Source organism: Pempheris klunzingeri, chromosome 11, assembly GCF_042242105.1.
Source record: "Pempheris klunzingeri isolate RE-2024b chromosome 11, fPemKlu1.hap1, whole genome shotgun sequence".
Taxonomy (NCBI): domain Eukaryota; kingdom Metazoa; phylum Chordata; class Actinopteri; order Acropomatiformes; family Pempheridae; genus Pempheris; species Pempheris klunzingeri.
Window position 1 is genome coordinate 19562003 of NC_092022.1, and position 24168 is coordinate 19586170.

The 24168-nt window shown below is 42.5% G+C and overlaps 2 protein-coding genes across 4 annotated transcripts in view; both read right to left on the minus strand.

Moving 5' to 3' along the window:
• Positions 1-294: 294 nt before the first annotated feature.
• Positions 295-19479, minus strand: kdm5c (lysine demethylase 5C). 2 transcript variants are annotated; one of them, XM_070838848.1, is made up of 29 exons: positions 19151-19479; positions 17250-17397; positions 15974-16051; positions 15742-15864; positions 15462-15632; positions 15115-15249; positions 12950-13006; positions 9500-9623; positions 8906-9186; positions 8475-8633; positions 8244-8363; positions 7980-8138; positions 7197-7378; positions 6892-7054; positions 6681-6800; positions 6391-6585; positions 6052-6233; positions 5796-5920; positions 5569-5716; positions 5389-5479; positions 4884-5266; positions 4628-4766; positions 4292-4471; positions 3988-4116; positions 3094-3852; positions 2888-2930; positions 2599-2798; positions 1521-1703; positions 295-1404 (listed from the first exon to the last, which is right to left on the minus strand). In XM_070838848.1, exons 2-29 carry the CDS (start codon positions 17391-17393, stop codon positions 1396-1398), a joined length of 4782 nt encoding a protein of 1593 aa, XP_070694949.1. In that variant the 5' UTR covers positions 17394-17397; positions 19151-19479; the 3' UTR covers positions 295-1395. The 2 variants fall into 2 exon arrangements, with proteins under 2 accessions (XP_070694949.1, XP_070694950.1); XM_070838849.1 differs by lacking the exon at positions 12950-13006.
• Positions 19480-20338: 859 nt separating this feature from the next.
• iqsec2b (IQ motif and Sec7 domain ArfGEF 2b) overlaps positions 20339-24168 on the minus strand; it is a 30933-nt gene continuing 27103 nt past the window's right edge. For both annotated transcript variants that reach the window (XM_070839241.1, XM_070839242.1), the window contains exon 14: positions 20339-23881. In XM_070839241.1, coding sequence (XP_070695342.1) covers positions 22700-23881 — 1182 coding nt within the window. In that variant the 3' untranslated portion in view covers positions 20339-22699. The remainder of the gene's footprint in view (positions 23882-24168) is intronic.

Genomic DNA, 24168 nt, shown 5'->3' on the forward strand with positions numbered 1-24168 from the left:
CTGACATGCATGTTTGATATTGAGGCAAAAGTAAGTTTTTTTTCCTCATGTACTTAAAAGCCTTTAACATACTGTAATTGTGGATGTGTCTTTCTATGAAACTTGCTTAAAATTCTAGCATAGGAAAAGAAAACATGGTTGTACTTGTTCAATATTGTGACGTCCTGTGTCTGCCATTTCACAGTGCAAGTTTTTCTAAATAAATGCTGTGATTCTGAAAACTGTTTTGGTACCATGTATTTGCTGCTGTGTGACTTTAAGACTATAGCACATCAGGAATAATGAGGCCACATATCCTAAACAATTCTAAACCTTTATTTTTCTAACAAGAGTGAAAAGAAACAAAGGCAACATTAAAATGAAAAGTTTATACACAAACTCACGACAACTGTGTGTCTGCAATATCAATAATAATAATAATAATAATAATATAATCATTTAAACCCTGGAAACAAAATAAATTGTGACAAAGTGAGTTACAGTGAAGTTACCTTAATTTGGAGAGAGAGAACAAGGGAGGGAGGAAAAGAGGTAAAAAATAAAAGGAATAAAACATGGAGTCAAAAGGATGGGTGCTTTTAAAAAAAAAAAAAAAGGGGGGGAGGCATCGAGGAGAGGGAAGGGAGGAAAAAGACGAAGCAAAGAGGTACAGATATCAATTTTGGGAAAGTAGCACCAAAAACATTAATGCCTGTTTTTAACACTTCCCAAAATTTACTCAGTTTCTTCAAAATGCATGTCCCCTCAAAAACGGCATCAAACACAAGATTCAATACAACTAAAAAAAATACAAGTGTAACCACGGTGCTGTTGTCTACGGTCAGCTGTGAGAGCCGTCTGCTGTACCTCAGCTTCAGGCTTCACGCCCAAACAGAACTGTCTACATAAACCCATAGCTTATCCAACTTCGATGGGTGGGCTCAAGTGAAATCAAACTGCGGCTGCCGATGCCGAAATGGGCTTCGGTTGAACTAGCTTTTAATACGTTTGGGATAACATAGCATACTGACTGTCCCCAGAGACAACTCTAGACCAAAGACACTCCTACTGCGCAGAGTCTCACTTCGGTCCAACACAGTCTTAATATGTTCACAGGGAAAATGGGGCCAGGGTAGGCGGAGAGTAAAGTTTGGATAAGACAGCGAGTCTCAAAGAAAAAAAGCCACGATGGGAGAAATATGGCCGAGTTTTGGATGAGACAGTGGAGTGTATACGAAGAGTCATCGCTCTGTTAGTGTCTGAATGTATGAGCGAGGGATGAGAGGGGATGTGGGGTACAGGGCGGGGGATGTCCTGCATCTTTCTATAACTTGACACTGTTATCTGGCACAGAGCGCTCTGTCCATCCAATCCCTCCGACCGATCCATTTTCACATAGCTCCGGCGCTGACTTTATCACAAAGTCTGTGTAAAAAAAATAAAATAAATTTTTTAAAAAGTAGAAAGAACTTTAATTTCCAATAAAGCCGAAGTCAGTCTAAAACTTTATTTGTGAATATTTAGCGTAAAGGGGCCATTACCTCTGGAAGGGTGTGGACAGGTAAGTGCGGAGAGGGGCTGTGGCTGAGGGGACATGTCTTCTTTGACTCCGAAGCATCCAGTGACCTTTCTCCTGCCCCTTCCCTGCCTCTGTGGCTCTTTCTCTTCCTTTTGGAGTCCTTGGCTCGTCCGCGGCCGGATCGCCTCTGCTCCTCCAGCTCAATCTGACAGAGAGAGGATGAGAATGTTAAGGGAGCTGAGGAGGACAAACCTCTCTAAACATGTGACAAGATAAAAAAACTCAACAACTAATTTTCTCTTTTTCTCCAAAAAAAAAAAAAAAAGCAAACCTGCAATATGTTTAGTGAGTCACTTTTTTATTTGATCAAACAGAAAAGCATTTCACACACTGAAATGCTGTGAAAGCTAATAAAAAGAAAAGATTGTTGCATATTTTTATATAATCTGATCATAAAACTAATAAATTAAAGCTTTTTAACAGACTATGGGAAGATTATGTGGTATACCTCAGTTAACCTCATCTGGAATTCATCATCTCACTCATAATGAACACCGACAGTCACCTACAGCACCAATGTGATCCTGTATCTGATCACTCGTATCATTATGTTTTTAGATATCTTTTTGTTTTTGGTTGGTTTGATCTTTTGGGTGATACCCATTTAAGGCAATGGTCTCACAACATTCCACTGAACTGCAGAGCGGAGGATGACTGGCAGGTAAACATGGAGGTAAACATCACAGGTTTTAAACTTTGAAGAAAGACCAGCTTTGCAAATGTTTTAAGAGGAGGCAAAGGCATCCAACAGGTTTGTGACGCCTGAAGGACACTAACAGTGCTTTCCACACTGAATGTAAACAGAAAATGCGTGCACCTGCATGAAAGGCACTGAAAGGTGGTTTGATTAGAAAACATAGATGAAACGTGTGTGAAAAAGGTCTTTATCTATTTCTCCTTCTATTTTTTGGGTAAGTTTACACTAATGTAGCTTTAGATTTAAGCTTCTGTGATTCAATTTAATGTTGCATGTTTTATGTCTGCCTTTTAACATCTTCCCCACTCAAAATTTAAAAAAAGTGAAAATTTATTTTCCTGACCTGAATGAGTGTGTGCAATGTTTCTCTGGATGGAACAGAGGCAGCTTGCAGGACTCTGTGGATGAGGAGTGTCTGGTCCAAAGACACCTCCAGCAGATCTCCTTCCAGTTGCAGCTCCTCCAGCTGGACCCTGGTGGCGGGTAAAAGCTCCACTACCTGGCCTTTTAGCGAAGGCAGCAGGGGCAGCAGAAACCCCACACCTGGGAAGTGGGCAGAAAGAAAGAAAGCGGTGTCTGGCATCTGTGGGACACAACGTGTGATGTTTGCTTTTGAAAACACAGCGTCTTACCTGTAACATTTGACTTCTTGCTGATGCCGTTTTCACATCCAGCCTGTGAGCAAACAAGCATTTCATAAACTAGGCAGGCTGGACACAGTATGATAAAGTCTGAAGTAGCAATGACACCATCAGATCGTCAATTATCATTCAGCTAACAAAAGCTTTTCTGTATTGGGTTTTGATATTACAATAAAGAGTCAGAAAAAGGTTTTTACCTGAGTGCCACTGCTTTCCTTGGCGTTCTTTTTAGGTGATTTGTCGTCTGTCAGATCAATGACTCCATCCTCTCCTTCTCCTCCCTCAGAGTCTGACAAAACAATCACTGAGCTCCCTTCTGTCCCCTTTGCTACGCCTTCCTCTTTCTCCGTTTCCCAATTGAGAGTCTCTTTGAGTTCTTGTAGCCTCTCAAGTGCCCGCTGCAGCTCCGGTGTCTCCAGTGCCTCCTTGGCTCGGCCCTGCCAGGTGATGGCCCTCTCTGTGAGACACTGCAGTGCTTCACCTTCAGGCAGACGCACCGGCAGCCTCTGCAGGGCAACAAGTAGTGCCAGGATAGTCTCCAGGCGTGGGCGCCGCGACCGCTGGCACCGCGGGCACAAGAAGCGTGAGTCCCAGTCCCACCAGCAGAGGGGGTTCACTGGTGGTCCGGAGGAGGGGAGCAGGGAGGGGAAGGGAACACAGCCACCATGGAACCAGTCCTTACACAGATGGCAGCGGAGTTGAGGGGCACAGGGCTGACCGCCGCACACACACGCCAACTGAGGAGGGGTGCTGCAGGTGTGGTTGCTGTTACCGTTCTCTTTTACAGAGTTCTCTGAGTGGCTGGATGTGTCCGTCTCCATGGAGTCGTCCCACCTCCCATTCTCCTTGTCCTCCTTATGACTTGCAGTGTTACGTCCAGATTTACACAAGTTCACCTTCTGTAACCTCAGTAGTGCCTCCTTCTCCTGGTGCTCCCCTTCTTTGAACGCCACCACCTAGAGACAAGGCACACAACAAGTTCACACACAAAATTTAGAATTTACTCATAAAACAAACACATGCTGAAAAAAAAAAGGGATATCAAAATCTAAGAGATTAACACTAGACGACGACATTCACGATAAACTCACAATAGCTGCAGGGTCCCTCAGGTCCTGAGCAGAGAGGCCGAGTGTGTTGGTGTCAGAATCATCTAAAGGCTCCTCCAACTGCTCCGTCTCATTTCGCCTCTCTCGCCTTTTTGCACACGGACATAATACCTGCAGAGCAACACTGGAGTTTAATGCACGCCAACATGAAGGTTACTTTAATAAGAGCTTGGCTTCTGAAAAGGCGGGCTGCACTGTAAGTACACAAATAAGACATGTTGCTCAATGTTGACCGAACAGGTCTATTTCAGTTTAACTTATAAACAATTTCCTTGGAGTTGCTCACCTCTAGCAGACTGTGCGGACTGCTCTTCTTCAGGAAGGTCTTGCTGGCTTTGTCCCTCCAGGAGTGAGCGCTGGCTACCTGCAGTTCCAGCTGTCGTAGCTCTTCCATGAAGACTGGCAAGTCCCTTCCAATAGCCACCAGGCCCTCTAGGTCATCCAGACATGGGTAATGCTCCCCATTCTACAAACAATAAAAGAGTGAAGGAAGATTTAACGAGCCAGGTATTTCAATTTAATTACAAATCACATCAGTAGAGAAGGGGAAGAAAAAAAAAAGGCCAATGTAAATAAAAAAAATTAAAAAAACCCCAGAGAGGTTGTTTTTTTTTTTTTTTACCTGGATCTCCTCTAGGTCGGTTACCCAGGCTCGTGCTCGAGTGAGGCAGCCCTGTAATGCCAGAATGTTGGGCAGCTTGACTGGAATAAGCTGGGCCTCGTTTACTATTGCCTCCAGGGTAGAGAGAGGGTGCTTTTGCCTGGAAGAAGCAAACATTGACAAAATGAATTGGATGTCTTTGCAACTGGAATAACTGGTTGTGTGTACTGAGAGTGAAGTATAAAAGAAGGTTTATGGTTTGAATTGTCTTTCTTACCTTTGCTCAAGGCAGATCTGTGCTTTCTCCTCCCAACGTTCTGCAATGGTCAGCAGCTCCTGAAGCTCTGCCATGGCAGTCTCCACAGACACACTCTGGGGTACGTTGCAGCCCGCTTCCATCAGATTCCTCAATACATCTAACGTCACCTCCTGCCTCTCCCCTCCTTCTGTGCCCAGGGTGCGCCTCACCTCTGCCAGCCAGTGGCCCTGCTCCTTTAGGCCCTGGAGTAAATTACACTCCATCACCACCACAGGCAGCTTGGCCCCCTGCTCCAACAGAGTCTGCAACTGCTCAGGTGGTGGAGAGTCCCTCCTCCAGTCCCTGTCATTGACCAGTGCTTGAGCTTGGCTCTGGAATTCCTCCACAGTCCGCAGAACCGCCTTGAAAGTCAGATGTACAGAAGTAAACTGTGAGTGCACTAAGTAATAGTACAACTGAGGAAAGTCTAAAATATATATCCACAGAATGGATGGTTATGGCTCAGTGTGGCACAACTTCTCACCTGCACTTCCTCCAACTGGTTCATCACACAGGGCAGGTTTTGCACCTTGTCTACCAGAGATTTCAGCTCAGCCAAAGTCATCTTACTTTCACTAAAAGAAAACAATATGTAAGTATATATGCATGTAACTGAACAGTCAGTGTAAAAAAAAAAAAAAAAAACAGCTTGTGTTCCTCATACCCGGTCTTTGAATTACTGAGCAGTTCAGTGCTCGTCTGTTGGCAGTTCTCTATGTCTTTAAGAACAGCGTTGAGTTTCCGCAGATGTTCGTTGTCGGGAAACTTTTTCTCTGCTGCTTCCATCTTCAAGATCTCCAGGTCATCAATTCCTGCAATTCAATAACCGTTGGATCTTACAGATTTCTTTTGAGATCAGATTTTTCCGTTTCCGTTATGTTGATTTCTCACCTATCTTGTTTCCCTCTTCCTGCTCCAGTGCTTCTTTTACTCTGTTGGCCCAGGAATCAAAGGACTCGGACCGAACCTTTAGTCGGTGTAACATGGCTAACAACTCATCCAGGGTATATCTGTACCTGCAAAGTGGAGTGAGAACGGAGAAGATGAACACAGCCAGCAGAGATCAAATCAGAGAGAAAATTAAAATGCTGTCACTTAGTATACTATGGCTTGTTGTAACGCATACGTACACACAAGAAATAAATACCTGAGGTAGAGTTTTTCAGTGGGGCAGTTGCACAGATCCTGAGTGTGGTAGAGACACACCAGACGCTCTGGACAGTTTGAGCAGGCCAGAGCAGAAAGGAAGCATGTGGTCTTACATTTATCGCACTGTCTCTCATCATCAGGCAGCAGCTCGAAAGCCTCACGCTCTGCTTCAGTAATGCCCTGCAGGTACAACACGCAGATTTTATTACACAGTCAAAGTTTTTCCTGTATTCTCATTCAGTGTGTTGCCAAACTGAGTCCTATTATTCACCAACACATATGAAATCGATTGATAAATTGAGAATCAAACAATCTGCAAGATCTGTTTCTGTCTCACCCTTTCCATTAGACTCTTCCGCAGCTTCCTCTCCTCCTGAACTATAATAAACATTTCCCGGTGCGTAGCTGCAGCCAGGTTGAGGTCTAGCTTCTCAGGGCTGGCAGCCATTTTACAGGTGAGCTCCTCGTGGGAAAACACACAATACCTCCTTAGACGTCGGTAATGCTCAATACAGGAACGGCCAGCAGGCAGCTGAGAGAGAGAGAGAGAGAAGAGTGATCTTGATTATGCAACATTGTGAACAATGTGAATCGACAAGTTGAGACGGGCAGCGTAAACAGACGTACCCAGTCTGCAGTGCAGAAGTTAACAGCTTCAGCAAAGTTATATCCCTGATTGAAACCACTGTGGTAGGCTCTGGGGAAGGTGATGACGAACTCACCAGCACACTGGTTGGTACGAACAACCTGTCAATCAGAAACACAGAGGTCAAATCAAAGAAAACATTCTAACAAGCCATATTTATGCTGTGTCTCTGCATGATTCTGTGAGACTGACCGGTACACCGTGTGACATGAGGATATTGGGGTTCATGATTGTGACCAGCTGGTGCAGGAGGTCAGGTTGAAACTCAAACAGCTCTGGCGTCAGCTTCTTCATCACCCCCTCAAGCCGCTCAGCTGCCACAGAGGGAACCCCATACCAAGTCTTGGGTTCACCCCTGAAGATGATAAGAAAGTGGAAAGGGAAAACTCTTTCAGTCAAAGTAGTCCTTCACATGACATTATCATATTCACTACATCAAAAGCTTCAACGATAATGTAACACCACACCCACAACAATACACAAAACGCCTTCTGTACCAGTGCAGGTAGTTGATGGAGTAGCTCCAGTGATCCTCGATGTGCCAGCAGAAAGCTGAGAACACCATGCCTACATAAAGCCAGGGCACCTTCATCCCAGAGATGTCTCCATTAATGTGGCACAGGAGTGACTGCTCCAGCACGGGCATCACATTCAAGTTCCAGCCACTGCGGGCGTATTCCTGAACGACAACGAAAACAGTGCGCACTGAAAATAAGCACTGGACTGTGATTATGAAAAGGCTCGATTACAAAAAAACACCTGAACTGAGGAGCTTTTTCCACACACTGTCTTTTACACTTTAAAAAAAATAATTATTAGAAACTGATATTTCACTCAAGTACATTCTGAATTACATAGTAACCAATAGTGATACTGTTACTGAGGTTTTATTTTATTCATTGAGTCTGATTCCACTTCAGCTCATCGATCCAGATCGCCATTTCAATTCTTGAAATGTTTAAGGAATGCTAATGTATTCCCAGCAGACTTAGGCTGTAATACCAGGCTGCAAGTCATTTGCTGCACATTTGAAAGAGATTTTTCGAATCTTTTCATGTGTATCTTACAATCTCAACCAAGGACCGACTAATCCCTCAACAGCAGAACAACAAACTAATTGTTTTCTTATCTACCTTTGGCTGTCAAAACTGAGCAGTTACAGTGAGTCTCTGTTGAAGCGAACATGTTATTTTCAAGAGCATCACTGAACTGAATAGGGATTCATTTGTAGAATGCAAAGATTTAACAAAAACTTTGAGATCACCAAAGAACGTCCATACCTCCTCTTCCTTTGTGAGCTGCCTCTTGCCATTGTTCATCGGGAAGCCACTGCCAAACTCTTTGGAGTGTATGTCCGCTCCGTACTCAACAGTCACGTCTTCCTCGATACTGCTAACTAGCCTCCAGAACTCCCTCTCCACAAGCTCAGTGGGAACCATCTACACCGAGGACAACACACACACACAGGCTGGAGATTAGCCTCTCACATCATCACCAGTCAGGCCTCATAATGAATGGGTGATGTCTTGTGTAGGTGCACTTACGTGGACAGGCATGTTGAAGTAATCTGCTTTGAAGGCGTCCGCCATTTCACCAAAACTCTGCAGAGTGTACTCTCGTGTAGCCTGTTCAAAGCCGAACGCTTCTGCAGGTTTCTTGCACTCCTAAGAAGTGAGTAAATCAAAACAACAATTAGTCTTGTGGGTTAATAGAAACCCAAGAAAACATGCCATGAGTATTACAGACACACACAAGTGCTTTAATGTTTCAATTACCTCTGCCACACACTTAGGGCATCGCCAGTTGCCTTTAGGAGGATCAGTGAGTGGGGGCAGTAGACAGTAGGTGTGGTAGTTATCATCGCAGCCATCACACAGCAAGAGTTTCTCGTCATCATCTCCCCGACCACACATCCGACACACAAAAGAATCCACCTGTGAAAAAGTAAGAACACAGTAAAAAACACTGACTCACAGACTTGGAGCAGGATGCGTGTGGGTCACTTTTAACTATCGGACACAACCAGTGTCCTACAAAGCACTACACAGGTAAAAGACAATGTTTAGTCGAATATGAGTGAAAAGTAATAAAGAGAACAGTGGATTGTGTTTACAGCCCTGTAGAATCATTTGACTTCTTATGGTAGTTTAATATTCAAGGTTGACAACTTCAACGGCCACCTGAGAGCATCCTTTGGTCTACTTACACACTGTGGGTTGTTGAGGTTGCGTCTAAGCCTCATGGTCATTTTGGTACAAGGTCTATCTGCATCATCTTCCTCCTCATCATTCTCTTTCCCATCCTCTTCCTCTGGTTCTTCTTTCTTCGCTTCTGTCTTAACTGTGATGCTTGAGGGAGGCAGCTGGGGGCTGGATGTACCCCCGTCACCCTGCCTCTCTTGAGGCTCCAGTGGCTCTGCTTTGACTGAGCCATCGGCGGGAGGAGGAGACGTGTTCTCCTTTATGGTAACCGTTTGAGGCAGCTCATCTAACAGAAGAACAACGAGTTTTCAGATCAGTTATCACAGACGGAACAATTTTTAGCAGGGCTCCAAGTTAGTGAGATGGTTACATTTAAACCAAAAGCAAGCTCACGATTGATCCGATTTAAATCAATAAATAAGGACTTATTGCTTTCGTCGCATCAAAATAATGTATGCGATGCAGTGCTGCATCTACTTCTAGTTTCCTCAGCATTACTGTTTCTAATCATTTAAGACTTTTTAGGTGTGTGTATGGTTGTGTGTGTGTGTTGTGTGTCTGCTTAGGTGGTTAAGTGAGGCTGTTGTGCTGCCACCTACCTTTCTTCCTGAGGCCTTTGTCCCTTGCCACCAGTCCAAGTCCCATCATCTTAGGCCCTGCGCCATAGATCTGCAACTTCTTCAGTTCTGGGTTCTTCTCTATGTCTTCCTCTGTAGGTTCAGGCTGTGGATGAATGTAAGTTTTCGTCAAGAAGGAATAGACAGACAACAACTACTCTCCAAAGCACACAGAGCAAAGCAAGGAGCTACGCCAAATGCAGAACAAACTGTTAAAACATGAGTGCATAGCGATGCATCACGAGAAGGGTCTATGCTCGGTTAGAAAGTAAGGAAAAGTTAGCTTACATCACAGTGAAAGCTTAAGAGTTAAGACCCACCACCAGAACACACAATCACCAGCAGTTGCAACCATAGTTAGAGCAGGGCTTTAATTCTGATCCTGGTTTTATCAAATAGGTAGCAGATGTTTGCAATAAACCAAAAGGAAAAAAAACTCTTTTTACGTTAGTCATAAATTTTATAGTGTTTTGGATTTTTTTATGTAAAAAGAATAAAGTGTAGAAAGTAGACATCTTTATATTAAACTGATATATCCACTGTTTCATAGGTTCTTTTACTTGAATTGGATGTGTTAACGTTAGCTGATTCTAGGTAATTAGGACCACTGTGCAGAGCTGCAGAGACAACTGCAGTATAGACCTATTATTACCTTTTATTTCCGTCTCACCAACTGGTGTTGACTGTTACGGTCTTGTGTCCAGTAAGCTTTTTTTTTTTTTTCCCCACCGTCCCTGGCTGCTCTCATAGCAGCTGATTTTCTGTCAGTTCCCCATCAAAATACAAGATTCTTATTCTTTAATATAACATGTTCTGTAACATCATTTGCATTCATGAAGCAGGTAAAGCTTATTTATAGCATCTATAGCATATAACAAGCAAGATTCCTCAATTTGTGTGTGGAAAGATGTCATACATAAATAGTTAGATTTTAACATTGTCCAAGAACTCCTTTGATTCTAATGCAATTGTAAGATAATGAAATTATAAAATATATTAAGTCAGAACCGTTTCCTGTTGTATCATATTTCCAACAATAGAAATCCACGATCAGCCTGTTGACCAATCGAGCCAGTGCTCAAAAACAGAAATTATTTACTTCAAATAATTTACAGAACATTGCTTCGACATGACTAAGTCTGCTCTACTCTCTGAGACTTCTCTCTGACTGTGTCTGTTCTTCAGGTAGGAATATGCAGCATATAGTCCTGTGAGTGGAGCAGGACGGACACAGACAGGCTCGTTTCCTTCATAGATGAAATGGCAGCTAGTTGAAACAACAATGCAAACAAACGCAAACATTTGCTGTGTGTAGCTTAAATGTAGCAATACCACAGTTTAAAAATACTGTTATAAGTCCTGAATTTTAAATTTTGCTTTTACTTACCAAGTAAAAAATACTGCAGTATCAAAATATACTTTAAGCACCAAAAGGAAAAGTATTTATTATGCAGACTGGCCCATTATATTATTGGATCATAATTATTGATGCATTAATATGTTAACCATTTTACAGCTGTTAAGTATTACAATACCTGAAAACTGTACTCAAGTTCAATCCAGTTCATGAGAAGTTCGACTGTAGATCCTTGACCCTCTGGCCCGGTCAGTGGGTGAAGGATCTACAGTTGCCTTGTATTTCAATATTTTCTAAATCCATTTTTGAATTTACATCATAAGCCCTATTTGCACAGGACTAGTATTACCTGGGAACTGGTCTATGATCTTAATCCCGTGAAAATCTGCCATGTCCATAATTTGTAAATTAAAAATACCACTGCAAATTACCAACCATAGTTAGGCAAACGCAGGGATTGTATGATAATATTAGTCCCATGCAAACTAGCATCTTGAGATTTAGGGCTACCCCCCCCCCCCTTCAAATGATGTATCACTCTTTTCATTTGCAATCACATGGCAGACTGGACCTAGTGTGGCCAAACTTCAGTGCACACCAGTCGTGTCATTGGCATTATAGGTGGAAACACAGATGGTCTTAATGTCACTTTCAGTAATCAGTCAGTAGATCTAAAGAGCACATTCACAAAATTCATAGTTGAGGTTTAAAGTCAGAACTTCTTTAAACATCCATTTAAGGTGCTTTCACATTGGCAATTCAGTGCTAATCTAGCAGACGTTTGCCCAAAACATTTGATCATATGAACACTTTTCCTACTCAGATATGTGCCAAGAAATCTGTAGTCCATGTGCAGCGAGAACACAGCCTTTCCCACAGCAGGAAAATACATGTCTGTGTGTCATGGCAATATTATTACTTGTAGTGTACTGGTAGTACTGGACAGATGAAATGCCATAAAAGATGCCATTCAAGACTTTTTCCAAGGAGGCTAATAAAAGAAGCACATGCTTTTGACTATGCCGTCTGTATTCAATTGTACTCCCTTCAGATGTAACTCTTGCTGCCCAAACATTGTTCTATATTTTCTGTGTACACAAAAACAGGGGTCTTTTCCTGCCACGTGAGCGGATGAGTGGAGCTTGATAATGGGGGATAATGAAATCATGGTTTGGCCTCAAACAAGCCAACCTACAAACACTTCCAAGGCCAGCAACAATTGTGTTCAAAAAGATTACTTTTTTTTTTTTTTTTAATGCTTCAGTGCCTGAAGAGTCAATATTTTACTGTCCATCATCAGCCTATGGTGCTCTGTGAGCAAAACCTCAACAAATTAATCCTACTAGGTTCCTCTGTGAGTGCACTCAAAAGAGAACATATGCAGCCACACTGTTAGCTGTTGTAGAGAGTAGACAGCAAGGTATTACAGCAAAAGTGCAAAATGGACACAGAGAGCCCAGTGGCAAAGCAATTCAAGCCAGGAACAACCACAGAGAAAGAGAGAGAGGGCACATCAGCCCAACAACCAAACTAGAGATGCGTGTTTGACAATTGGGGATAAAGTGAAAGTTGTTTTTTTCCAAGAGCAAACAGAAAGTAACATCATTTACGACATCTGAAACATTAGTTCTCAATAACACTGGTACTGGGATCCAAAATGCTTACTATTTCAAAATCAAGACCAATGGCAAGTTTTTGTCTTCAGTGTATAATGTAAGGCCTTAAAACACACTGGCAGGGCGCCAAAACATCTTTGTCCACATATTCCTCGTTTTATCTAGTAATTGTGGTGAAGACTATGCTGACTTATTAACTTGCACCAACCATTATTGTAATGCCAGAGAGGGTTTTTATGGCAACATGTCTCCAATAGTCATGTGACCAAATCATGGGTTGCGACGCCTACACTTACAAAATCGAGGTGTTTGAATGCATGTTAATGAAAATGTTTTCGTGGTTAGTTAAAATAAAAAGCGAAACATTTAGACAACTTCAGACGGGGTGAGGTGGTCTAGGAAAAGAGGCGGGAAGAGAGCAGGGGCAGAAGGTGAGCTCATATGCTCAAGAGGCAGTACCGCAGAGATGAGTTGAGAGCCAGTGGTGAGAGGATGGGGGGCCAGATCCTCTGGACCCTGCAAGGGGAGACAATAACAGCAACAATAAACTAAGACAAGAGGAAAGGAGATGAGAGAGGAACGGATAGAGCCTGGAAACAATAGAGCCAGTTTTGGTAGGAAAAATATCACAGGGACACATTATGAGACCGCCGTCACATTTGGTGTAGGACCTAAATTCCAAATTTTTTGTTCTGAAAGTTTTGTGGACAGATACTAAATTCTGTCTTTCAAATTCAACATCAAGTCTATCTTCTGCATTGTTGGTATATGTGGTAATGCTTCGGGTAGGGCTGCATCATTCAGGTCTGTCTTGTTTATTTTGTAGTCTGACAGAACAGTTCCAGACCAGTATGTTGTGGATTCATTTCTGTTGCAAGCTAGGACTATTATAAAAGAGATGTGTGCCTACAGTTTGAGACAACAATATTTCTGTTACCTCAGCTCCGACCTTACAAGTTGCAGCCAACAACTGGCGGGTGATTCTGCTGTTGCACCAACATGATTAATTCTCAATGGGGGAGTTTGGCACCAAAAAGAAATGGGATCGGGACGTTCGTTATCGTGCAGAATGCTTGGAATACAAACGCATGCTGAAGTCCAGCTGGTCACAAATAAGAGAGAGAATCTACTGGATATTTAATTTGATGCATCTGTAAATTAAGCTTAATAACTATGAAATAAAATCCCCTCTGAAATGCTGAAAATAATTCTTAAACAACTTATACAGGGCAGTATTTTGTCATTTGTGAATTTTCAAGTAATGCAAAGGAAAAATTCAGCAATATCAAATAAAGTATTAGATAGATAAATATTATATAATATAATAATAGAGTATTTACTGCATCAATCGTCTCATATCTTCAGACATCTATTTTCAATAATCTGCATCAAACTTAGTTTTAGTTCTAGCAATTCAGTTTAGAGCTAATATGCAAAACAAAAAGTGTATTCCAGCACAATAAATGAAAAAACTAAAACCCACTGGTGAGCACTACATACTCAAGGTATGATGAGTAGGTCATTCACAGCCTGGGGGCAGGGGATGTAGAAAATGAAGCATCATTAGCTTGCATGTAATAAGCATGAATTAACAGAATGCAGGCTGGTCCAGAAGTTGAACTGTGTATTGGTTATGTTGATGTAAAAAAAAAAAAAAAAAGATGTTTTGTGACAGTTTGTGGCCTATGAAACAGACAGATGTGTGTCGACCTGTGAGATGGAAGGAAGTGGAGGAGACAAAGCAGAGAACAAAAAAAGCAATGAACCAGACAGCAAAAACAGCAGAGTTAAGCGTAGCAGCATGGCGGGATGGAGAGTAAGCAAGCAGGGATGCGCTCTGAGTGCATTGTCACATCCTTCAGACACTACACTGTAACCTATGCACAAGGGCACATGGATGAGCACAGTTAACAATATGACAGTATGTCACACATCAGAAGATTGTCATCCAACAAACGCTTGATTGTTGGCTTGACTTTTTGGTAGCCTGCAATGATGGAAGCTGTGTCGTTATTCATGTGGCTGATCAGCACGCAGCAAACCGTAAAAGTACTAGCACTAAAATTTTACATTATAAGAGAGTGCCACAGGCTTTTATGTTTGCGGCTCAACCCAGATCATCATGTCAGCATGTGCTGTACACTGAGGTTTTAAGTCCTGGAAATAAAATGCAGATTTTTTTCAATCACGGCTAAAAACACACTAGCACAACAATTAGTGGGACTTGTTAAGGCGACTGTGATTACAAATCAACAAATACAGATATCATCAGCAGTGGCAAGGATTCTGATGTGAGGTTTAAGTCCTCTGAGAAACCATCACTGTAATTATAGGTCACGGCAGCCTTAATACCTGGAAGTAAATTTGTTTGGGCTTTGAAATTCACAACTTTAATGCTGTGCCAATGTGCCAAAGCTGGAATTCCTCTTTGACAAATCAGCTGCACCAAACCCCAGCGAATTCCTTGGTCTTGAAAAATGGCTAAATAAACGTGTGTGTTTCTGAGTGACCATTTTCAAGGCTTGATTTTTAGGTAGCAAGGTGCATACAGAAATATGATGCAAATAAATATGTTCAAGTGACAAATTTATTGATTACAAGTAAGGATAGGTACTCTCACTCACATCAGGCTGGCAGCGGTTCGCTCTGCGTCCATAGCTGTTCATTTTGGATGGCTGCACAGACTGTCGCAGGGGGATAGAGTGGGGCTTGTACTCTTTGTCCACATCCTCACCATCATAGTGCTTAGGCTTGCAATGCTAGAAATTACGTAAAAAGAGAGTGCTTACATGAAAACATGTCCATACGTGCTACAGATGACCAAACATAGCAGGTCTAGTTAGTAGGTCTAACTAAAAGAAAGTGTACAGTGAATCATACAGTGAGTACGCTTTACAGACCGACTCATTTGGAATATATTAACTGATCACTCCTGGTGACATAAAGAAGAGATGAGAATGTGTAGTGATACCGGCATGCTGGCACCAGACTGGAACATTTCAAAGGGGTAGACGATCCTCTCGTAATGCGAGCGCAGCAGGGAGCCAATGTTCTTGCCTGGAGGGTAGCCCAGCCTCTGGGCCACACGAGCCCAGCGTCGTTCCTTACAGACCATCTCAAAACCTCCTTCATCTGTCACAATCTGAAACAGAAAATCATTTTTTGACAATTTTAGCAACAGGTATGGAACAAGAAACAAAATATATTTCAAAATGTATTTTCTAAGTATAAACAATTAACTTTATATCTACCCTTGACAGGCCGAAAAGATCAAGGATGCGCCTTTCGATATGAGGGATTTTCAAGGAGGATGCCTGGATCTCCCAAAACCTGGCGATGCGGTCCAAATAATTTAGCTTCACTCTGGTCTCCGCCTAAAATGAAATGCATGAGAGACCACCATGATTACAATGGCCAGTTCCATCAACAATTTCCATTATCTGTCAACAATGTACAACTTTAAGGGAAATAAGAGGAACTTACCTCCAACTCATTGAGCCTCTGGATGCGGGGTGTGAAGCGGAAGGTATCCAGCTCCACTGAGAATGGTGGTTGCCAGTCCTAGTTGGGAGTAAAAGACCTTATATTAAACCTGTAAGCCTCTATAATAAAATAACAGCTCGTGTAATGTCTTTCGTTGATGCTGACCTCTGTCATTCAAGGAGCTTACTACAAACAACAAATGAACAGGGACACTGGATATTAATGAGATAGTGAGCTTAGTTTGGGCTTAACCCTGATATAACTCTGGCTTTCAGTCTCAAGAACTTGGCTGAGCTTTAACCTGGAAGAACAGTCAAGGTTGCAGACAGACGAGCAAGTGAAGTTCACAAAATCAACAACTAAAGGCCTGCTTCCATACCAATCATTTCTGAATTTTCACAAGATTTTGATGTAGGAAAAACACAGCTCTGTCAGTAATGTGACTAGCATTTATTAGAACTACTAAATATGTAACTATGATTATATCCATCTGGCCCTAAAGATAAATAGTGATATGGCTTTAATTTACACAACAGTAATCCTCTCTACCCACTTTACTTAAAGCTTTACTTTTGTTAAAATGTTTTATTTTGTAATGCATCTCTTTTAACAATGTAATGTATTGCTTAATGCATTTGTTCCAAATGTTAGCAAATTACGGTATTTAGGAGAAACACAAAATATAATTTATGGAACATAAATGCAAATGAACGTAAGTGTAGATCTTGTTTTTGGGAAATATGTTTATGGAAAATTACTTCTGACAACTGTTGTAATGTTTTTATAACTCATTTTCGAGTGAATATTCTACATATTTAAGCACTGAATCATTATTTTTGCCTTTCCAACGGGAATCAGTTATTTGATCTTATCTCAACATGCTGCACTTTTTTTGTTGTTGTTGCACAAAACCAAAATAATGTTAAAAAAAGGCACATTATTCAAGGACAAAGCATGAGTAGGAAACCTCCAGCTGACAGAAACACTCAATAACTCAATTTGTCTGACTGGCTATACAGGATCACCAGGATTAGGTTTTGTGCTGCCTGCAAATCCAAAGATAGCCTGACAAAACAAAATAAGGAAAAATAAAAATCTTTGTCATTTATGTGACCAGAACCGCAGGAGCCTCTCAGATGATTGGTGAAACATTTTCAGGACTAACACGGTCACACAGTCCACGGGCTTTTTACTTTAAAACCCAGTGCATGCTACACATACGACTCAGGTAACATGCCGTTTCTTCTACATTATCCAAGCATAAGTTAATATTTACTGGTGGAGGTCGAATTTTGCAGATTCCAGATTTCTCTGCAATTGGACGTATCTTGGCGATGTAGCCCAGGGGATCCTGAAACTCCTCCCATGACGGCTCAAACACTGGACACTCCGGAGGAGGCACAAACTCTTCCACCTCCATTGCCCTGTCAACAAGATCAACAACGAAAACAAGTTAATGAACTCTAATGGGCATGACAGCATCAATACAGCGCCTCAAATAGCATTATATGTGCGCAAAACTTGTTTTTAATTTGCAGAGGACAACTGAACACCCTAAATCCTTTCATACTTTGTAAAGGCAATTTAAAGCCTTCATTTGCATTTTGCTGAATAGATCTACATCTTCTTTATGACTTCATGAGCTCCACACACCCTGGAACAGTTCATGTGCAGACAAGTCTTTCCACCAGTGCTGAAAGTTGTGTGAAACTGATACTTTTGACAAACGTTGTCTTCAGAAATTACATTCATGTGACACACGTTATCTCAGTAAATGTTCTAATACTAGAAAACTGAAACTAATGATTTGTGGACTGATACAATTTTACATTGGCAATGTAAAGTTACCATGCCAGCTTAACCCACTGAGGAGTAAAACGGACCAGGATATGAGAAAACAAAAACTGTACACAGTTAGGACATAAGGTTACTGCATTTGGATACTCATGCAAAATCATCACTTCCTGGCCGAGCACAGCATTGTTATGTTGCCAGATTTACATATGACAGTAAGTTCCTCTTTACATTTCTTAGTTTGTCATCCCCCTCCCCTCCAAAACTTCACACAATAGTCAATAACAGGAGACATGGAGAATCACAGTGTGGGGTTTTTTTGTCCCCAAAGTGCTCCTCGTTAAAAACCCCTCCCCCAACATCAGACACAACAAAACAAATGCCATGCTCTGGTGAATCAACAAGGCCCCGGTGTGGAAAAGGGCAAAAGTGAAACATTGTCAATGGCAGTACAGAAACATAATAGTGTGATTTAAATACATAAGTGATGGCAACATTTCTGTATGCACTCCAGTTGTAGGCACTTGTTTCATATGATTTGTATGCACAAGAAACTCAAAAGCTATGACCTTTGTCCTGGGGCAATCCTGGTAAAAATCACATCAAAATCAACACAACTTTATGCTGGGACTTGGGTTACATGTATCCCATCTATCTGATTCTTCAAGGGCCTTCAGACAAACAATGGCGTGGAGGCCATGAACCCTGAGGTATAGAAGGCCATCACTTCTCGCCAGTGGGCTGGACTGGATTAATTAATAAGCTTTGGCGAAGTATATACACAATTTATAGATAGCAAAAGTCAAACTGTCCCAATTTAATGTCGACGTTGCCTTACATCTTGTTAACATCACTCAATGATCGATATAACAATTACCTGACAACAGTTAGCTACTGGCTACTAAACTTAGAACTAGCGTTAAAATTAACATTACCTTCGAGCTGACAGCCCCAACCCGAGAATTCAAGATAAGCAAATTCTCCGATTAAATTATTTAAGGTGGATTAGATAACTAGGTATCATTCATTTCCCTTCTTCGACCAATCATGAAGTGTGTTTGTGTCCATTGTTCAGCTATCAGAAGCGATAACGCTGCTCACGGCTAACGTTAGCATCGAGGCCTCCACTCTCCTCAGCCCAGTCCCATCGCCTCCCACGGTTTCAGGTAACTAGCATTAGTTAGCTAATGTTAACCGAGACAACAGGGGGGGGTCATCAACATAGCAGCAAAGCAAGAGAACCTACATACTCACATCGACGCTAACAACCAGCTAGTTAACGTTACTCATGCAGCTATACGTGTATGTGTACGTGTAAGAAGAAATGCTACATGCAGTTACTGGTTCATCACTACAATGTGTCGTGGCATTCCCATCACTGACCCGAAGACACCTCGATGTCCCGGGGTATGATAGGGCTTGTGGCCGCTCTCCTTCCTCTGTTGTTGTGGTGACTACTGGTTAGCTAACGTTGGCCAGCTGTGCTCGGTCCAGTTGGCTAGCTACCGATGCTAGCAAAGTTGGCCGTTTCTCAGGCTCAGTTCTCCATATACTCCGCTCTGTCAAACACACAGGATCAAAACATGGACGGCAGACGCTCGTTTAATAGTAAACGAAAGTCTTAAACTTTATCAATTATGCCGTTATCAATCATTTCCCGACTAGCATCATCACTCTCCTCAGGCCAAGCTATCTTTCTTGACGAGACGCCATCTTAGTTTTTTCTCACGACCGAAGCACAACCTCAAATCTTCACACCACGTCCCTCACGTTTACTCCCTGAAAATAGTACCCACGTACGCCAGTGACAGCCATGTAATTCACAACGGGGCCAGCAGTGGAGCGGATACACCACTCATGTAAGTACAATTAGCAAGGCCACGGCGTCAACATAGTCTCACAGGCTGCGTTTGAATAGTTACACCACTTCAATTTAATTTTAAAAGTACGTCACATGTCATAACACGTAAACGTACTCGTGTGTGAGGCCCTTCTTGCAGTGTTATTATCATTTTAATCTGGGAGCAGTGAACTAGTCAATAAAGAGTGAAATTCACCTTTATATACACTGCTTGGTGTCTACAATATTTCAAAATGAATAGCTTGTTTACGTTATGTTCTCTACATTCATATGCAGCTAGCTGTCAATGTGGATTAAAAAATAAACAATATTTCCCTCTCAAAGCTGCATAAAGTGGATTTTTTGTTGCTTCTAAATAACACTCACACTCTTTTTTGTACCCAATAAAAAAGTAATGAAATACTGTGAAATGACCCTAAATCCACTGGCCCTTCAATGTATTTGTTTGGTTGCAGGGTCAGAAGCCCTCTGTTGTATGTTTGCAACGACAAACATATAATCTGAAGCTTTTTTTCCCCCATCTTGTCATTACAGTTGACATGTATAGTCTCATCATAGATCTTTAAAGTATCTTATCTGGTTAGGTTAACTATTAATGTCATAAACAGCTCATTTTTGGAGTAATTTAATGGTGGGAGCAGATGATAAGTTCTATAAAAAGCACACACAGACCAGTCCACTGCAAGGACACTTTTATTTATCAGAAGCAATAAATATTCACATCTCAATTCTCTATTCTTTCAGTACACATAATACATACACAAAGAAAAAAATTGAAATCATTTGTTTAAAATGATAACAATAAGTGCACTGACATATAAACTTTTTTTAGGCTTCAATTTATTTCGCGGTAACTCATTCTCTCACCTTCAGTCTGAAATAATGAGAAAAGAAAAATAAGTGAGTATTCCTTTTGGCCAACATCTCCTATTCCTGTCCCTTTGTTATATTTACATACTTAGTGGCACTCACATGCACGCACCTGAATACAGAATGGGAGTAGTTCGTCCCATAGTTATGATAAGAAGCCTATGTATAGTATAATATGTACATTCAGATTTATACAGTACAATCTATTCAATAAGTGCAGATATATTCATGCAACAAGAGTCAAAAAGGACACCATAAAAAGAAAAGGCTAGCCAACACATACTTATATAAAATCTTCATCTGACTTTCTTGACTGTCTCCAAACCTCCTTAAAATCTTTTTCTTGAGGATTCAGATCTTCTTGAACTTCGCCATCTGTCAGTAGCTTGCTCCACAGACTTTTATTTTTTTTAAACTTTGTCCACACCCATTCATTCTCTCCTAAATCAGAATATATATGTAGTTTTCCCTTGGTAATTAATGGCACTGAAGGTAAACCACATCAGTGCTCAATTACAACCTCAAAGAATGCAGTAGCAAAAGGGGCGACACCTACACGAAGCCCACAGAAAAAAGGGGGAAATACAGTATGTACCTGTAGGCTATTTTACATTCTTGACTCTTGTTATGTTTTTAACAAGAAGCCCTCAGCAGGATGCCCATGGCATCAGAAAATTTAATAAGAGATTTCTAAAAGTGGCAAAGTGGCAGAGGAGGGAGGATAAGAAGAAGGCCATTTCTGACTTAAGACATCACGTGTGCAAAACCACAAAACCTCATGTAAAAGCGTGCTTCTTCAAAACATAGAAAAACACACAATGACTAAATCTGATGACTGCGAGGAAGTGAGCATAGGTGCCCTGTATCATCATAAGGGAATGGCATCTGATAAAATCCAGGAAATCCTTTTTCCAATTTCCACAACCTTGTTTAATCCTTTTTCCATAACTGGGAGTCTCATAACTGTAAAAAATGAAACATTAACACAGATCCACTCTGTAAGTTCAAGTTTTGTTTGACACCCCACTTTGCTCACATCAAACAAAGCTTAAAAGGAGGAATATTGTTGGTGTTCAAATCAATTTTAACAAAACTAAACCTCATTCATTATTTTCTACAATCAATATTACTAATTATTAAAAAGATGAACTCAATGGAAACCATGGTACTATGGAAATAAATCACACTTCACATATTAGAACACCCTCTAGTGGCTATGGCAAACTGAGGGAATTTATATGTGCATATACTCTCTATAACCATGTACAAACATCTGCTGATATAATTAATCACTGATCAAAACAATTATCGAACAATATTCATCATACTCATAGCAGGTATATTATAATATCGATAAAACAGCAAGAAGCTTCAGAAACATTCAAAATATATTATTGATTGTATCATTGATTCCCATACCCAACAAGGAATGCATTATAAAGCCAGGTGGCTTCCTGTTGACATGTAAAAGACCATTAAGCAAAAGACTGTCAGGAAACCGTGCACTGGTTTTAGAAGTTTAAGACAACGCGACATATCTGAGGTCTTCTTTAGAAAAGAAAAAAAAAAGGTGCCTGTCAGCAAAGCGGAACCTGCGAAAATGGACAGAGACATCGTGAAGCCAAGTAAATTATTGCAAAGTCGAGGGACATTTTTTGCAACTCTCTGCTGTTTTTAATGCCAAACTCCGCTTGAATGCATTTGGTGGTTTAGTCTTTATTTACATCCCCATGTAAGCAGCTGGACATATATGGTCTTCGTTTTTCCAGTGTCACATTATCACATCTTGGTACTGTACATGTAAGTAGTCTCATATAGACTCAACTAGACTTCAAACAAATTAAAACTGAGGCAGAATACCTACAGTAGATATAGATTTAGTTTCATCTGAAATTATATGGCTATAGACTTTTCTGATATTGTGTGTGGACAGTGTTTGTTCACGTAGATGTGTTTGTGTGTGTGTGCAGGTTTCAAAGACGTGTGCACATGCTATTTATTTTGAGCTGTGCTTTTTATCTCCACCTACATATGTGGGAAACGGAGGTGAAAGTAACAGAGACGAAGCAAGCTGCGTTTCCTCTTGTCACTAGCGCTGCTGCTATTACTTTCCGTCCTGGCAGACTTGGTCCTGGACCTAGTTCTGCCAACCTCCTCCATTCTATAATCTGACCTCTGACCTCTGTGGCCCCACATCCTGCTCACACCACGGTACTTATCCGGTTGATAGGCTTGGATTTGGAGCTGCCCCCTGTACCTGTCGCTCCAGCCCCCGTCACCTGCGGCCCCTGCTGAGGCTGCCCGGGGTGCTGGGGGGGGTGAGGGGAGAGAGGTGTAAGAGGGGTAAGGGGGGATGAAGGGGGGGGTAAAGGGGAGTGTGGTGGGGGAGGAGGGATAGAGGAGAGCGGAGGGTACTGGGGCAGATACGGGGCGGCGGAGGCTACGTGATGCGCATTGACGGATGCGGACGGTAGATTGTGGGGCAGAGTGCCGAATATGAAGTGTGTTTGGTGGGTAGAATGGCTGGTTGGGTGTGGTGTGTGCACGTGTCCGGGGTGGGTTTGGGAGTGTGCGTGGGGGTGCGGGTGGGAGTGAGACAAGGTGAGTGGAAGTTTGGTACCAGGGACGGCGCCCCCTCTGATAGAGTGTGTGGGTTGCGCGTGGTAGAGGGCGAACTGTGGGTTCTGGGAATGTTGGGAGAGAGGAGAAAGGGGGGGGGGACATCCCACCACCATGTTGGCATAACGACCCGGAAGCCCATGCTGGGAGAGCTGGGAGAGATGGGCCAGCTGCGGGTGTGGGACGTGTGGGGGCCCAAGCGGTGGACGACAAGGTAGTGGACCTCTCTGCATAGTGTGCGGGGGCATGCCTTGCAAAGGAGGTGGGACAGTTTGGACGTGGTAACGATGGTGATGGTAGTAAGGTGGTGGGGGCTGCACGGTGCCCGCGTGACAGTATTGTGCGTGCAATGCCTGGATCTTGGAAGGCCCCCCGTCCATCTGGCACAGAGATGAAGGGGAGTGAGGAGGGGGCCCTCCAGTAGTCGGTGGGGGGACAGGTGCGGGGAATGGTGGCCCCGGTGGAATAAGGGGCCCCGGTGGTTTGGCGCGTTTGCTGCCGAATAGGGAGCCCAGGAAGGAGCCGCTGGTGTTGTTGCTGCTCCCCCCAGTGCTGCTCCCCGCTCCTGCTCTCTCTACACTGCTGGAGACTCCCCCAACTCCTGTCCCAGCAGTGGTATGTTGCTGCCCCGGCCCACCCCCCACCCCCGTTCCGGGGCTCAGGATGGGGCGGTGAGGCCGGAAGTCTTCTGTTCCGTAGCAGCCAGGAACCACACCTGGCATTGGATAGCGCTGGTGAGGCTGTGGGCTGCTAATGATGGAGCCCTGAGAGGATAGAGCATCATCGTGCATTAGAAAAATCACTGGAGGACTGCACTAAAGCCCCTGGTCCCACTTATGTCATCACACTATGGGCAAATTTGCATCAGGACGTGAAGGACAAGTATGAGCACACAGCCATGCAAAGGATGTCAGTGCAGGACAGGCATGCATGTACACGCGCACACCATCTATATGCCCACTGTACACACACTGAGCATGCTCGGGAAGTTAAAGCACCAGTGACGGGAGCTGCAGGTCTATTAAAGGTTACAAGTCAAAATCTAGCCTTT

Coding starts and splice junctions, on each gene's coding strand:
- kdm5c (XM_070838848.1), bottom strand. CDS start 17,393: ATGGAGGTGGAAGAGTTTGTGCCTCCTCCGGAGTGTCCAGTGTTTGAG. Junction 16,052..17,249: donor GCAAAATTCGACCTCCACCA/GTAAATATTAAC, acceptor ACTCCCAACTAG/GACTGGCAACCACCATTCTC. Junction 9,624..12,949: donor GCTCTCAACTCATCTCTGCG/GTACTGCCTCTT, acceptor ATTCATCCACAG/CCTGAACCTACAGAGGAAGA.